The 14,724-nt window shown below is 43.8% G+C and overlaps 1 protein-coding gene across 1 annotated transcript; it reads right to left on the reverse strand.

Moving 5' to 3' along the window:
* Window positions 1–5,800: 5,800 nt before the first annotated feature.
* LOC136544803 (uncharacterized) lies at window positions 5,801–6,685 on the reverse strand. Its single transcript, XM_066536872.1, has one exon. It carries the CDS (start codon window positions 6,462–6,464, stop codon window positions 5,973–5,975), a length of 492 nt encoding a protein of 163 aa, XP_066392969.1. The 5' UTR covers window positions 6,465–6,685; the 3' UTR covers window positions 5,801–5,972.
* Window positions 6,686–14,724: the final 8,039 nt, after the last annotated feature.

Consider the following 14,724-nt stretch of genomic DNA (forward strand, 5'->3'; position numbering starts at 1 on the left):
GTGCCTGTCGTACAATGAGCTCGAGGCCACCACCACCGAATGTAGACAATGAGAGGAATAAAAGTTAGAAATCGATAACGACCCCGTTGCAACGCACGGGCACTTTTGCTAGTAATATTAATTATTATAAAATAAAAAGAGTAAAACGTGGACGTTGGTTTCGTGCGACAATCCATCGTTCCGTCGGTCCGCCTTCCCCCCTACGATCCCCTACCGCTCGCCCCGCGACTGTGACTTCCCCTGCGATCCCTGTCGCTCGCCCCGCAATCACCGCAATCTCTGTCGGTCTACCTTCCCCCTTGCACTCCTCACGCGGTGGCTCAAATCGCGCATGCTCAAATCACGCATGCGATCCGTGGACGGGGAGGGAAGAGAGGCAGCCGCACCGTGAAGGCGTTCACCTCCATCCACGGCAGCAGGAGCTCCTCATTGCGGCGATAGTACAGGAACGACGGTAGGCCCACCGTGCTGTAGCCATCGGCGTCGATGTGGTTGAGCGGGAAGGAGGACGGCACCGCATCCACGTCCTCCTCGCCGCGCGAGCCCCATCCACGTCCTCCCACCAGCAATAGGGAGGATGGCACCGCCCGGATCTGTCGAAACCCGAGAGTGACCGACGCAACCCGGTTCTTCCCTCTCCCCGGCTGCTTCCCCTCCCAGGCGGCACCTAGATCTGCTCGCGATGGGCGCCATCCTCTGTCATCGCGCTCGGCAACAGCAGCTTCTCTGCTCGCAGAGTTCGGAAGCGCCCGGCGCTGCATCTCTGCTCGTGATGAGGAAAATGTTCCCATCGTAGATGATGATGACGGTGCCTCCACTGACCACTGTTCGGCCCCGATGCACCTCCTCTGCGCTCCAATGATCTCGATCTACCTCGATACCTCGACCGGCAAGGTCAGCACCTCGTGATTCCTGATTTCTCTTCCATGATGTCATCCCTAATCCCCTTCACAGAGGGATGGAATACTGAAGGATGCCAGGGCAGGAACGTCCGATTTGGTGTGTGTTTTGCCCTTGCCACTTTTGCTTGCTCACCGGCTTGTCATGTTCTGTCGCGAAGGGTATCAGGGATTCAGGGCTTGTGAACTTCATACCCAGATTGTATTTGTGAAGTATGGCATAAAGGTTGACAGGGATGATGCCCACCATGTATTCACTGAAATGACCTCAAGGTAATATATGGTACAAGTTTTAATTTCTCGTTGATTTTGTTTTGTGAATTTGATATGAATTTCACTGTTTCTTTTCATTTGGGCCCAAATTAGAGTGGCAACTTTGAAAATGCTCTAAATGTTTTTTTCATGAGTAATTAATCTTGTACTATTGTCATTTAATTGAAAATGCAGTTCTATTGTTTACAGAGCTCTAGCGGATAAGCTTTGTTCTACTGTCCTTGATGAACATCCATGCAGCAGCACTCCTGCATGAGTGTTTTAACAAATCCATGTGATTTCAACTAATGCATGGTGCAGACAGGGTAAGTGATTTTTTTAAAAAAAATGTTGTTTCTTGAATAATGAAAGATTTTGTAGCTGTTATCTTTAACCCTTGAGTTAATCTAAACATATTCTTGCATTATAACTTACAAGTTCAATATACCGCTCAAGCTGTAGTTTTAAAAAGGAAATAATTCGCTAATTGGGATAAACCGTTATTATGTAGGGTCCTAATCAGTAGTGCTCTTTTCTTTGTTGCGCTGCGTGCTTAAACAGTCTTTATCTATTTCCTCGTGCTAACAGAGCTCTAGGTAGACAGCTGCGCTTGTTGGATGTCAGACTTACTAAAATTGAGGCTCATGCATTTGGTTGGAAGCAAGAGAGCAGCAAGTTCCAGTCAGCTCTAGCTAACCAATCATGGTCTCCAGATGGCTGGTACATGTCGTCTGACTCGGCAGATCCAGTGATCCACGTCTTTGAAACACTGCAAGTTTGTTTCCTAATCCATGAAACATTGTCATGTCTCATATAGTATGCTTATCAAAATATAATAAATGAAAAGCGATTAAAAATGGATCTGAATTGCTATGCCTTGCAGCAAAACAAAGCCGCCTTCATTCCTAGCATTAGTGCAAAAGTGCAGCAAATTCCATTATGCCACACAGCTTGTTCTATTCTCATTCTTTGTTTAAATTTGGTCCAACATGTTGAAACATTTCAAAGTGGAAAGTGATAACATGATAGAATTAATAGTTGGATTGCTGAGGACTACATCCTCCTTCCACTCTAGGACTTACAAGAACCATGAATCTAATGCGGTTATAAACTGTTCAATGAATTCTACAACATAATGAATAAAAACAAGCTTATATTAGTGAGCTCAGGAATAGGACAAATACCTGATAGTTGCATCTAACAAACAACCACATAATTGTTTCTTTACAGATGAAATTTATAGATTTTTTACTGCAGATTGATCACTTTGTTAAGAACATCTTCTCTTAGTGGTGATCAGGCGGACCACATCCACTACTTTTGCTTCGGTTATCAAGCCTCTGTTTCAGGTATATATTTCATAGCTCATCTCATATCTGAATCTCAAAGGATATGATGTTTTTTTCATTGTTGAAACACTGTCTTTTCAATCCGAGACTTCTTTGAACCTATATAAGCATTTAGTGGACCTTGCTTAGCTTCATGAGCAATTTAGATGTTTGAGAATGCAGATGGTACTTGTTCTCAAGCAAAACTGAAAACAAATGCTACTGCTATCTCTATTTTTTCTATAGTACAATTGAAAATAGATGCTACCGCTACACTTTCTTTGATCCCTAGCCAATATAGTTTTGAGTTACTAGGGTCAGAGCAACAGGTTATCATGTGCCTTTGTGCCGTGAGAGTTAGTTGCTTGTTTTCTTAATCTGGATTAGTTCTCTGACAAAAATAATGCTTAGAAGTCTAATATTGACATGCTAGACCCCTGCTTAGGAGTCTGATATTGACATGCTAGAACCATCCTGGTTTCAACAGTAGTAGAGAGTTTTAGAATACTCAATCGCTTTGAGTTTTATATTGCATTGGCCGTCAACTCAGTTCATTTCTTTTTTTCCCTGCGCTTCTTGTAGATTTACTTATTTTGTGAAGCACCAACTTATGCTTACCTGTTTCTGAATCCACTATACAGTAGTAGATAAGTTCGATCAGGTTCAGGTGCTTAGGAACATACAGTAATTAGACTTCAGCCATGCATTGCTTGTGGACTTGAAATCATATTTTTTAATAGAAAAAAACCGGAACTAATATTTACATATATATACTTGAACCTGTATACTGGATGGTACGGAGATGGGGCGAAACTTATTCATAGATTTTTTGGCGCACGAAAGAAATGGATATTGAAGATTTCTTCCCGCCGATATAAAACATTATCTTAGCCGCGTCACTGAAAGGTCTATACAGTAGAGTTTGAGCCTGCGACGTCATGCTTTCTATGACTGTGTTAATTTCACGAACTTTGTTTTTGGATTAAATGTCACTTTAACGTCGGTATTTAATTTTACAGTATTGTTATCTTATCGTACGATCCGTGTGTTTTTAGTACAAAAATTTAATAGTCCCGTAGCAACGCATGGGCACGAACCTATTCTCATTTCTATGACTGGTTTGTTTGTACAGGCAGACCTATTCTCATTTCCAGGACTGGTCTGTTTGTACAGGCAGACATAAGTTTAGTCGCATTCAATATTTCATGAACACATAGATTTGTGTCGATTTCGTGTACAGCTCTGTTTGGGAACTGGAAAGCAGATTCTTCTGCTACTTGCATAGTTAGTAAATACCAATTGTTTAATTTGCATTTTGGTCTTCTGTGGCAGCTGGCTCAAGCAATTCTTCGGGATCTCCTCTCTCAAGAGAGAGCAGCTCATCTGCTTCTTTATGGGAAAGCCAGATTTATCCAGGCTCTATGGGTCAGCCGTTGGTCGTGAGGAGCAAGGGCTGTGTGGCAGCAATACTATTTCCCTCTCCAATTCTAATAATATGTATATTTCTACAATTTGTTTAATTTTTCTTTACTTTAGTACTGCAGTTTCAGGGCATGTTTTTATTTTTGAACCTTGTCATTCTAGATAGTAAATTGCTTCTAGGTGGATTATTTATTGGTGAGCGCTAGGGGTACATTTTAGATCGGATTATTTGTCATTCAATAGTTTAGCTTAAGCGTGGTGCCAATTCTCAATTAAGTTGTCTTAAAATGTAGGATTCAGCTGGCATGCACACGACAACATATTTAGTGCTGGAGGACACCATCTTCCCCCACACTTGACAAGGCCATCCTACAAGGGTCTGTGCCCTTTGTGCCCTTTGACGGCTATCTCAGGAGCCGAGGAGCATGTGTGGACCAGTACCTGAGCAAATTTTCCACTATATAGGCTATCTGTTGCTATCACGGCTGCACAAGCACCACAGTACACATCATATAAATGATGGTCTAGTGATGCATGGACGTTGTTGGACTTGCTTTGTCTATAATTGATCTGAATTTGTCTGTCTTCAGTATGTGTCTGCAAAGTTTCTGTTTCATGTTCGTTTTTCTGCTTACCAGGGAAGGGGAAGATACAATGTTCGCTTCCTTATGATTGTTGCCCAAATTTCTCTACTGTAAACACTACCCAGCAGAAGGTGATCCATAGTTTCCGGCGCCTGGTCAAAGATGATGCACTCATCAGAGCTCTGCAACCCATAACAATGTCTCCTAGCAGCAGTCCAACAATGTCCATGCATCACCAGCCAAAAGAAAATTTTGACTCATGGGAGGGCATCGCTTTTCCAGATTTGCTTGGCCCCAGGCGGTTTTGATGAACCATAGAACATTGCGACATAGGTTGAGGCTGCATAATACTGCTGGTCACCGAACAAGCACCAGGAGGTCAAGACACTGGTAATGTCACGCACACATGCCCGTTGTGGAATTGCTTCGGCCGCTCCCTAGCCACTGCCGCGAACAGCGCCATAGGAATTTCTGAGTTTGGAGTATTTGATATTTTGTATATTTCTCCCAACAGGCTTCACTTGAGCAAATCAGGATAGAAGGCATATGTGTTACTAAGTTCGGGATATCAGATGTCACAAATGCACTAGCTTAGAGCAACATAAGAGTCGTGATGTCTGATTTGAATTTTTTTGGTGGGAGAAAATATGGTCCAACAGTGTTGCTATCTCCAATTCCAAAATGTCATTTTTTGTCATGGTAAAATACACGTACAACAATTGTCTTGACTTTATTTTTTTCTCTTGCAATACACGAGCATTAACGTACTAAAAACATACGGATCACACGATAAGATAACAATACTGTGAAATTAAATATCGACGTTAAAATGACATTTAATCCGAAAGGCAAAGTTCATAAAATTAACACAGTCACGGTGAGTGCGGCGTTGTAGGCTCACAAACTTTACTGTATAGATCTTTCTATGATGCGACTAAGATAATGTTTTATATCGGTAGGAAGAAATCTACGATATCTATTTTTTTCGTGCGTCAATAAATCCATTCAGCTGCATCTCCATACCATCATGTACTATGAAATTAAATATATGAGAGATTTCTTACTACCGATATAAAACATTATCTTAGGCTCTCCGTGACCGTATTAATTTCACGAATTTTGCTTTTTGATTAAATGTTAATTTCATAGTATTATTATCTTATCGTGTGATCAGTGTGATTTTAGTATAAAGTTTAGCTTGTCCCGTAGCAACGCACGAACTTTGCTTTTTGATTAAATACTAATTTCACCAAATTATTATCTTATCGTGCGATCAATAAGTTTTTAGTATAAAGTTTAGTTTGTCCCATAGCACCCCACCGGCACGCTACCAGAGTAACGAGTCTGGGAGGAAAAAGATCGGAGATGACCGCCAGAAACAATTGAATGAAAAATTACAGCAGCGGCCTGGAAAAAAAAAGGAGAGAAAAAGGGAAATTTTGTTCATCAATCAATCACAGGGACACGAGGAGGAAGAGGCAGAAGCATCAGGCGGCGAGTGCGGCGACCCTGCCCCTGCGTCCAGCGACCCGTCCAGTCCCGGGGGCGCAGCTCCGGCTCCTGGGGAACAACACGACGGCGGCGGCGGCGGAGGCGAAGTCACAGGGCCCGTCCTCGTCGATCCGCGCCATGGCGCCAGCGACGCTGTGGCTCCTCGGCACGGCGGCCGGGTGGCGCTGCCGCTCCAGCTCGGCCGCGCGGCGCTGCGACGCGGCGCGGATGAGCTCCCGCAGGTCCTCGTCGGCGTCGGAGGCGGAGGAGTAGCGGCGCGAGGAGGAGGCGGAGGTGAAGCCGCTCAAGGACGGCCCGGCGGCGAAGGTCGGGTAGCCGAACGCGGCGTCCCTTGGGAGGTGGCCCGCGCAGCCGGTCAGGCTGCGCACGTACAGGTCCCGCGCCGCGCACAGCGCCCGCCGTGGCCCGCGCCACAGCCAGCTCACGTGCTGGGCCAGCTTCCGGCCGCCGGCCGCCCCTCGGCTCATGCTGCTGGATGCTGCGGGCCTGCGGCTTCGATTAATTCCGCCGCCGCCGGCGTACAGGTAGGAGACGGACGGAGGAAACCACTCGATCGCTTGGATTAAGCAGGCGATCGGTGATCCGACCGGCGAGCAGGGCAGCTTCTGCACGTGTGGCCAAGAAGATTGGTTAGCAGCAGTAGCGATGGATTAGCCTGATGAGATGTGTTTATTATAGACGGGCGATCTGCGAGGAGGAGGGTTTTTTTTTTTTAATACCCCCTTGTCACCGTTTGGTCTTATCTGCGAGTCATGGCATGGCATTGCCCGCCACGTTCACATCGCACCTGCTGAAACCGCTGTCATCGGTCGTCCAATTCAGTCGTAGCCGGTAGGTGGCCGCCGCAGCGCATGCATCTTCTAGCAGAAGCTAACAGCAGGCCCTGTGATATGCACTGTGGATAGAAAGTGCTCCCTCTGCCCAACAAAAAAAAAAAACAATTCTAACATTGCACCGAGCCATTGGATCATAATTGAATTTAATCAGATTTATATTAAAAAATTATTGAAATTTATGATGTAAAATAAGTGTTATTAGATTTCTCATTGAATACATTTTTGTAATACACATGTTTTTGCTGTATATGGTTCAACTTTAGATAGATCGACTAGGGATGAAATGAAACTATACCCCTATTATTTTCACCACGGAAGTAGCAGTGTATGACCGTAATACTCTACCATATATATTTTTTTGCTTATATTAATGAATAGCTAAGGTTCTGGGCATATATTATTTTTTGCTACATCGATATCACATCCATTGACCTTACTTGGATCGGCACGGCACCTGCAGCTGACGACGCACGGTTGCTCTCCCGACGCAGCAACCAGAGCTGACTTTGAGGCCGGACAACCACGCGGCACGCAGCGCAGCGGGGGACGCGACTTGCGACTGCGGCCCTTATCAACCGGAATATGCACAATAAATATCAGCAACTTATGTAAGCCTGCGACTGCATGGAACTGTGCACGGAGCAAATTAGAAGTGCCCACCAGCCTCAGCTCGATGCCCTGATGACAACAGGGCCGACTATCCCGGTCGGCGCCACGTAAGTATGGGCCGTGTGACATCTCGGATCCAACGTGCGTGGACTTTTTTCCCTTTTTATTTAGGACCTGTTGGTAAAGTACAACTCAGCTTCTCAGAAAACATATATATCTGAGAAAAAGCTAGTAGAAGCTGGTATTTTCAGATTCACTTCGATTCCTATACTTTGAGAGGAGCTCTCTAAGGAGAAGTTATTTTCAAATGACATGTTTAATAGAAGCTGAAAAGCAGCTTTGTGAAACAGGGATAAAATTCGTACCAAACAAGCCAGTACTACTAAGCGCGGCCAATCACGTGGAAAGTGAGCTTCTTTTATAGAAGATAGAAGGGAAAAAAACAGGGAGGCAAGCTTTTTTTTCTAAAACTGGTGTCTCTTCCACACATAAATAATAGGGGAAATTCCTTGTATGTCATTAAAAAAGATCGCAATGCCCTGTGTGTCTCTGAAAAAGTTCAGCGGTCTTCAGCGCCACTGCTCCAACTTTTTTGTGCCCTCCATGTCACTGCCGTCAGTTTAGGCTCTAACGCCGTCAAACTAAAGGTGTGAAAAGACAAAAATACCCTTAAGTCTAAATATGTCATTAATTTTTTGAGCATCTTAACAACTTCAAATGAAAAACTCAAAATTACAAAGTTGTAGATCTCGTCGAGATCTATAATTTTCATATAAAAATTATCTTCATTTAATTTCGCAAAAAAAGATATGATTTTTCTAAGATATATTAATCATATCAAATCATATTTTTGTTAACTGGCCTATCACATGAGTCGCAACTGGTCTACCACCAGAGTTGTAATTTGTGTACGACTGAAGTTGCAATCGGCTGACGGGCTGAGTTGGAACTGGTATACAAACGAAGCTGCAACCAGCTGTCCAGAGCAGTTGCAACTGGGTTACCCAACCGGAATGCAACTGGCATATCACCAAGGTTGCAATTTGTATAGGACGAAAGTTGCAATCGGTTCAAGGGATGAGTTGCAACTGATATACAAACGATGCTGCAACTAGCCGTCTAGAGCAGTCGCAACTAGCCTACCCAACAAGAATGCAACGAGCCTGAGCATTTTTTCATTTCGAATAAAGAAAATATTCCCTGCATGTATGCTTCCTTGTTGGTGGGTTAACCTATGATGTGGCATCGTATGGTTGGTTGCCTCCATCTATTTTTTGCATGCACCAACGTGGAGTTTGTTAACGTGAGGACCAACTGTTGTGCGGTACACGTGGAGTTTGGTCCGGGCCGGTACGTCTCTCGCTCACCACGCTCCGCGCGTCTCGCCGTTCGCTCTCGCGGTCGGATGCATTTGCTGCACAGAATGCACCCAGGTGCATTTTAGCCTCATCTTATATATATATATATATCGACTTTTTCTTTTTTATTAGAGATATGTGTTGGGAATATGGAATATGATTAGACGTAGATTATGGGAACATACACGTTCACAGTAGAGTGAGGTATACTGAATTAGTACCGTGCAAGAGATATCTAGAGAATTTGCATGGGTGTATCTATATCTATACCTATAATAATAATATTAAAGTGCCAAAATTTCTGCCACCAGTGAACAAACAAATCCTTGATACGTCGACTACTAACTTCTTATCGATTTTAATCAGATAATAGAATTACATATTTTATGAGTTCTCAAAGAAAGCCACATTGCTCAATATTTAACTATAGCAACACCGCATATTATGAAAATTAAAGTTGTTCTATAGATAAGTTTAAGTACTTTTGTGGTTTGCGATAGAAAAAGTTGTAAAGTTGGTATTTTAAATTGACACAGGCTTAATAGAACATTATCATATTATTGTTAATATTAACTTATATTATATATGTCGGTCATTATAAAATAAATTATAGACTTGAAATTTTATAAAAATGATAAAACATAAATAGATATATATTATTTTGGTCATTGTTTTTCACTGACAACTAATAGGTTTTTCTGCCGTCGTAACGCACGGATAAATTTGCTAGTATATCTTATATACTGCCCGTGGATGTGTGGAGAGACTGATGGAGACAGCAGAGTGGTCGATGGGCGAGACGTGGACGGACATGTGCATTCATGCGTGGCGAGAGATTAGTCGCGCGCCGCCGTCGACCATTCCGATCCATGCATGGTCATCGACTAGGTAGCAGACAGAGCCCAGAGGGTCATCCACTATTAACGCCACCTTGACCAAATGCAGCAGTGCATGCTCTGCTGCACTGCAAGCATGCCCGTGGATTTGGATTTCGACGGGTTAACCGGCCGACTTCGAGGTAACGGCAGATTAGAGACCACTGACTGACTCATACCATGCACACATAGTCAAAACACATGGCCTGAAGACGCCGGCCTTTGTTTTCAGACGCAAAAGAAGAAGAAGAAGAAAAGCATGCACAACGTGCAGGTCGTTATTGTTAATTATATTATTATTACTAATTAACCACTGCTGATTTTTCGGTAACCATGAGCTGCTACCTAATATTCGCGCATGCTGATCGGCACGGAGCACACGCGACGCGACCGCGATAAACAATACCATCACGGGTACGGCATAAATTAAATTAGAAGCAAGTCGTGTTTTAGTAACACCCAGAATAATCTGAGACCAAATTAAAATGAGGAGGTTGCGTACGCCTGACGCGTGGTTGGATCGAGGGCCCTATATTATATTAATAACCAATATTGTTTTTTTCTTTTATCTAAATTATAACCAGCGACCGAGCAACTAACGGTGAAGCAAGCAGCAGCAGCCTACACTTATAAATGTTCATGTTGCCCGAGGCACGACGGCCAGACACGAAGCCTGCAATTTTGGCCCGGCCCAAGCACGACACGACACGATGGTCAGCGGGCCCAGGCTGGCCCGGCCCAAGGGAGCAGGTCGTGCTTGGGCCGCTGCTCAGGCCTGTGGGTGCGCACGGCACGGCCCGACCTTCAACGTTCGGCCCGGCAACGGCCCGGCCCCCAGTCCTCCAGTCCCCCTCCTTCCCAAGGCCCAGCACAAAGCGGTCCAGCTCCAACGGCTCCCCGCCTCCCCCCTCATATATAAGCGGCACACCGCGGCGCCCTCTCCCTCACCCTGAACCCTAGTTCATTTCACCCGCCGCGCCGCTCTCGTCTCGCCTCGTGGCTCGCGCCCTCGTCCTCGCCGTCTCGGCTCCGTCCTCCCCGACTCCGATGAGGTGACCTCGATGATCCGCCTACCGTCGGCGAGCAGCTCCCTACTCCTCCTACCTGATCCCCTCCCTCTCCGCCTCTCCCTTCTTCCTGTCCCTATCTCCCCTCTAAATCTCGGTGATTATGTGAGTTCGTGTCCCCGTCTGGCCCTCCTCCGTCGCTCGCCATCCTACTAACCGGTGTGTCGTCTTCTTTGGGTGGCCCTCGTCTTCTCCGGCACCGGGCTCCAGTTGCGCAGGTACAACCTTAACCCTATGTGGAAGAACCGCCTAAAATAACACACTTTCGAAGGCGCTCGTCTTCCACTAGACACTAAGCACCCCGAAAGTTAGCTACATCGGACAGTTCCGTCGAGCACACCCCACGAAAGAACTTGAATCAATCCACGTTTTACCACTAGAATCCAATAATAAGTATGAGCTTACAATACTTAGTCCATTTCATACAACAAGAGTTCTTGGAAATTATTTATAACAACACCAGGGTTTAGAGTGCGATAATTAAACAGCGGAATGAAAATAAACATATAGCGGAAACGATACAAGGATTCATCTGTGCCCACCAGAAGAATCCTCCACACAAGAGCTACTCCTCAAGCTACACCTACAACAGGGTAAAATAAACCCTGAGTACACAATGTACTCGCAAGACTTACCCAAGGGGTATGATATGCAATATGGATTTGCTTTTTTCTTTTTGTTTGCGAAAAGTATTACTAGAAGTACGTCCTTATGATCAAGTTTAATTAGCAGTCATGATTACTTCATTAGCTAACCTTTCTAGGTAAGCACCCGTTCTACTTTCAAGCAAGGGTTGAGCAATCAGAACCAATTTACCATCTTTCATATTCTAGTTCTTACTACGGTGCTAGTCCATAGCCAAGTCGTACCGTCTCATAGAAACGGCGATTCGCAAACCAATGTATCCTAGCTAGGTACCCCGAAACACAAGCCACGTTTGTACCCCAGACACAAACAAGTCCAACCCATTTCACTCCTGGTGGCTCGGAGACCTCCGCCTATACGAGAATCTCCTCCTCATATTCCTCGACGATCTCCTTGAACTCATGATCGTCTGTGGTCACTATCTCCACCAACTCGTTCTCTATATGTATGCGATGATGATGATGCAACGATTTAGTATTTAGGCAACAACAACTTTTAAAATACGAACACATATGCCATACTAACAAATTAGCTCTAATGACTAAGATACTAAGCTAACCATCATCTCTATCAAATCAAGTGTCAAGCTCACCCTAACAAGTGCTTAATTTCCTAAATCAATGTTATGCTCTTATTCATATTAAAGATTTAATGGGTATGTAGCTACCCTAATAAACAAGCTATATTAGGGCTACAAAAATTAAGGTAAGCACATAATTATACAATGAAGCTACCATAAAAAATTCAGGACTAAAGCTATCACCAATTTACCACAAAAAATTCTACAATAATTAACTTAATATTATTAAGCATTCTCCAACAATTTAATAACACATAATATCAACACATATAAGTATGAACTAAATACACCAACAGATAGATCACAATTTTAGGAACCTAACAAAATTTGTTTTGTAATTTTTGGACACCTACATGAATTTATATATATTATACAAATCTAGTTCAGAAATTGAAATGGAAAAACTATTACTAATTCCTAAGAAAAAGGAAAAATGGATTCAACCACGTGGCCCACCTATGCGCAGCCCGCGCGGACGCGGCCCACGCACGAGACGGCCCACGGTGGATGAGCCCGCGCGCGCTGGCGCTTTTGCAAAAGAGCCATCGACCTTCTCCTGAACTACACCTAAGTCCTAACACTATTTCTTCCTCTCTCTCTCTCTAACGAATTCGTTTAACCCCCTAAGTTTTTCTTCATTTCCCCGCACACATCCCCGGGCAACTCTATGCATGGTGGCACGGTGAGCAGCGGCACAGGATGGCTATGCCGGCCACCTAGGACCTACGCGGACCCATCAAATGGGTCGATCGCCATCCCCGACCTAAACTACTGTGCTGGGTGGCGGTGAGGGGTGGCAGGGCTCACTAGTGAGGGTTGCAGCGATGCGCGACCATCCACGATTTTTTTCAAAATTAATTCACCAATATAGCCTTGTCACACTATTTTCAAACTTTAGGATTTTTCTAAGTCTTGAGCTAGATTTGATTTCAAGTTCCATTTCTAAGCTATTAGAAATACTAGCTAGCAATATTATTTTCCTAAGACAAAAGTTGCATTGTCATCTACAAAGTTTGTACTTCAAACCTTATTTAGGTGTCACACACATGTTCTATAATACTTTTGCTTAATAAAAATTGGTTTTCAACCCTATTTGATATACATGAGCTATTGAATCAACTTTCATTTAACATTTTTATTAGTCATTTTAGGTTACAAGAAATTGATCTACACACTTTATCACATGCTTTATCACATAAACATGATGCTCATGACATGGTTTAGTGGTTTAAACCTTCTGGATTAAGCCTTGGTTGCACTAGGTTACTCTTAACCATGTATCTTTAAATCCCTGTGTGGTTTAGCGTCTGACATCGTGTAATATTTCGTGTAATTTTAGATCTACGAAATGTAATCATATTTCTCCCCTCTGATTTGTCTTTTAAATCTTGAGATGAGATTTTGTTTAGGGGGTAGAGCTATAACACCCTCGGTGTTACCGCTTAACAACTTGCTAAGAAATGTCATGAGCCTCATGTTTATGTGTCTATGCTTGTGATAAAGTATGTAGATTAATTTCTATAACTCAAAACGATCAACAGAAATGCTAAATGAAAGTTAATTCAATAGTCATGTTATATCACTTAGGGTTTAAAACTAATTTTTATTAAGCAAAAATACTATAGAACATGTTTGTGACACTTAAATAAAGTTGGAAACAAACTTAGTAGATGACAATGCAACTTTAACTTTTGGAAAATAGATGTTGTTAACTAAGGTTTTGGGAGCTCTAAAATCAAACTTAACGTTTAGATAAGCTCTTTTCGTTAAGTCAGCAAGCACTTGAACGATCGTTAAAATACCATTTTTGATGAATTATATTGAGCAAATTAGTTAAATGGTGCTTAAAATTTTTGCTCCCATGGGTTAGTGTAAGGCATGGACTATGGCATGAAGTATTTGTTGGTTGAGGTTAGCAAGGTTTAGATCTATTAAAAATTGCGACAAAAGAGTTAATGGTTAATTAGTCTTAACTAAAAACCTTAACGTTTTCTAAGTATGAAGGGTGGTAGACAATGCTATTTTGGCATTTAATTTCTAACAAAAATGTTTAAATACTAGTTGCATGTTTTGATATTGTTGATTGCTTCAAAGTGAGTGCTTGAGCATGGCATCGATCGACATTATGTTGGATGTCACGTTGTCCGCTCTAAAATTGCCCTAACTTCGTTAGAACGCGTTGCGGTCAGGTTTTGGCGCTCTATTAGTGAATCAGTGTCTGGCTTGACGAACCTATTTTGGCATGTCTCTATTTCTCTCGATAGTTCATCTAAGTTTGAGTTTGATGCTCCTTGGGATAGCCTTTAGGACCCTCTTGAGCCTTGGCAAATTGGTTTGGTCTCAACCGAGCTGGTTGATTTTGGTCGAAGCTTTAAAATTCATGCACAACATTAGTTTGGTCGTTTGGCCGTGTGACCGCGGTCACCGTGCCCTTTACCTTGGTGTCACTGCGTTCGGCCATGCTGTGTGTCGGTTGTGCCGTGCAGGGGCCGGCTGTAGCTATTCCGTGCGCCAGCGTTGGCCGGCCCTGGCTGGCTCCGGCCTGGCCGATGTCGTCGCTGCTGTCATGTCGCCCCAGCACTATCCCTCCCTGTCCATGCTATTGCAACCGCCATCATGCTGCTGCGCCGCACGTAGGGCTGGGCTAGTGCCTTGGTGGTCGCCATTGGTCAATGTGGCGCTCACCCCGCCCCTTGTTCTACATACCTCGGGCAGGAGCTGCTACCACTGTGGTAGGACCGTCAAGCCCTCGGGCTT

The sequence above is a fragment of the Miscanthus floridulus genome, chromosome 3 (genome assembly GCF_019320115.1).
Source record: "Miscanthus floridulus cultivar M001 chromosome 3, ASM1932011v1, whole genome shotgun sequence".
In the NCBI taxonomy this organism is placed as follows: domain Eukaryota; kingdom Viridiplantae; phylum Streptophyta; class Magnoliopsida; order Poales; family Poaceae; genus Miscanthus; species Miscanthus floridulus.

Coding starts and splice junctions, on each gene's coding strand:
- LOC136544803 (XM_066536872.1), bottom strand. CDS start 6,464: ATGAGCCGAGGGGCGGCCGGCGGCCGGAAGCTGGCCCAGCACGTGAGC.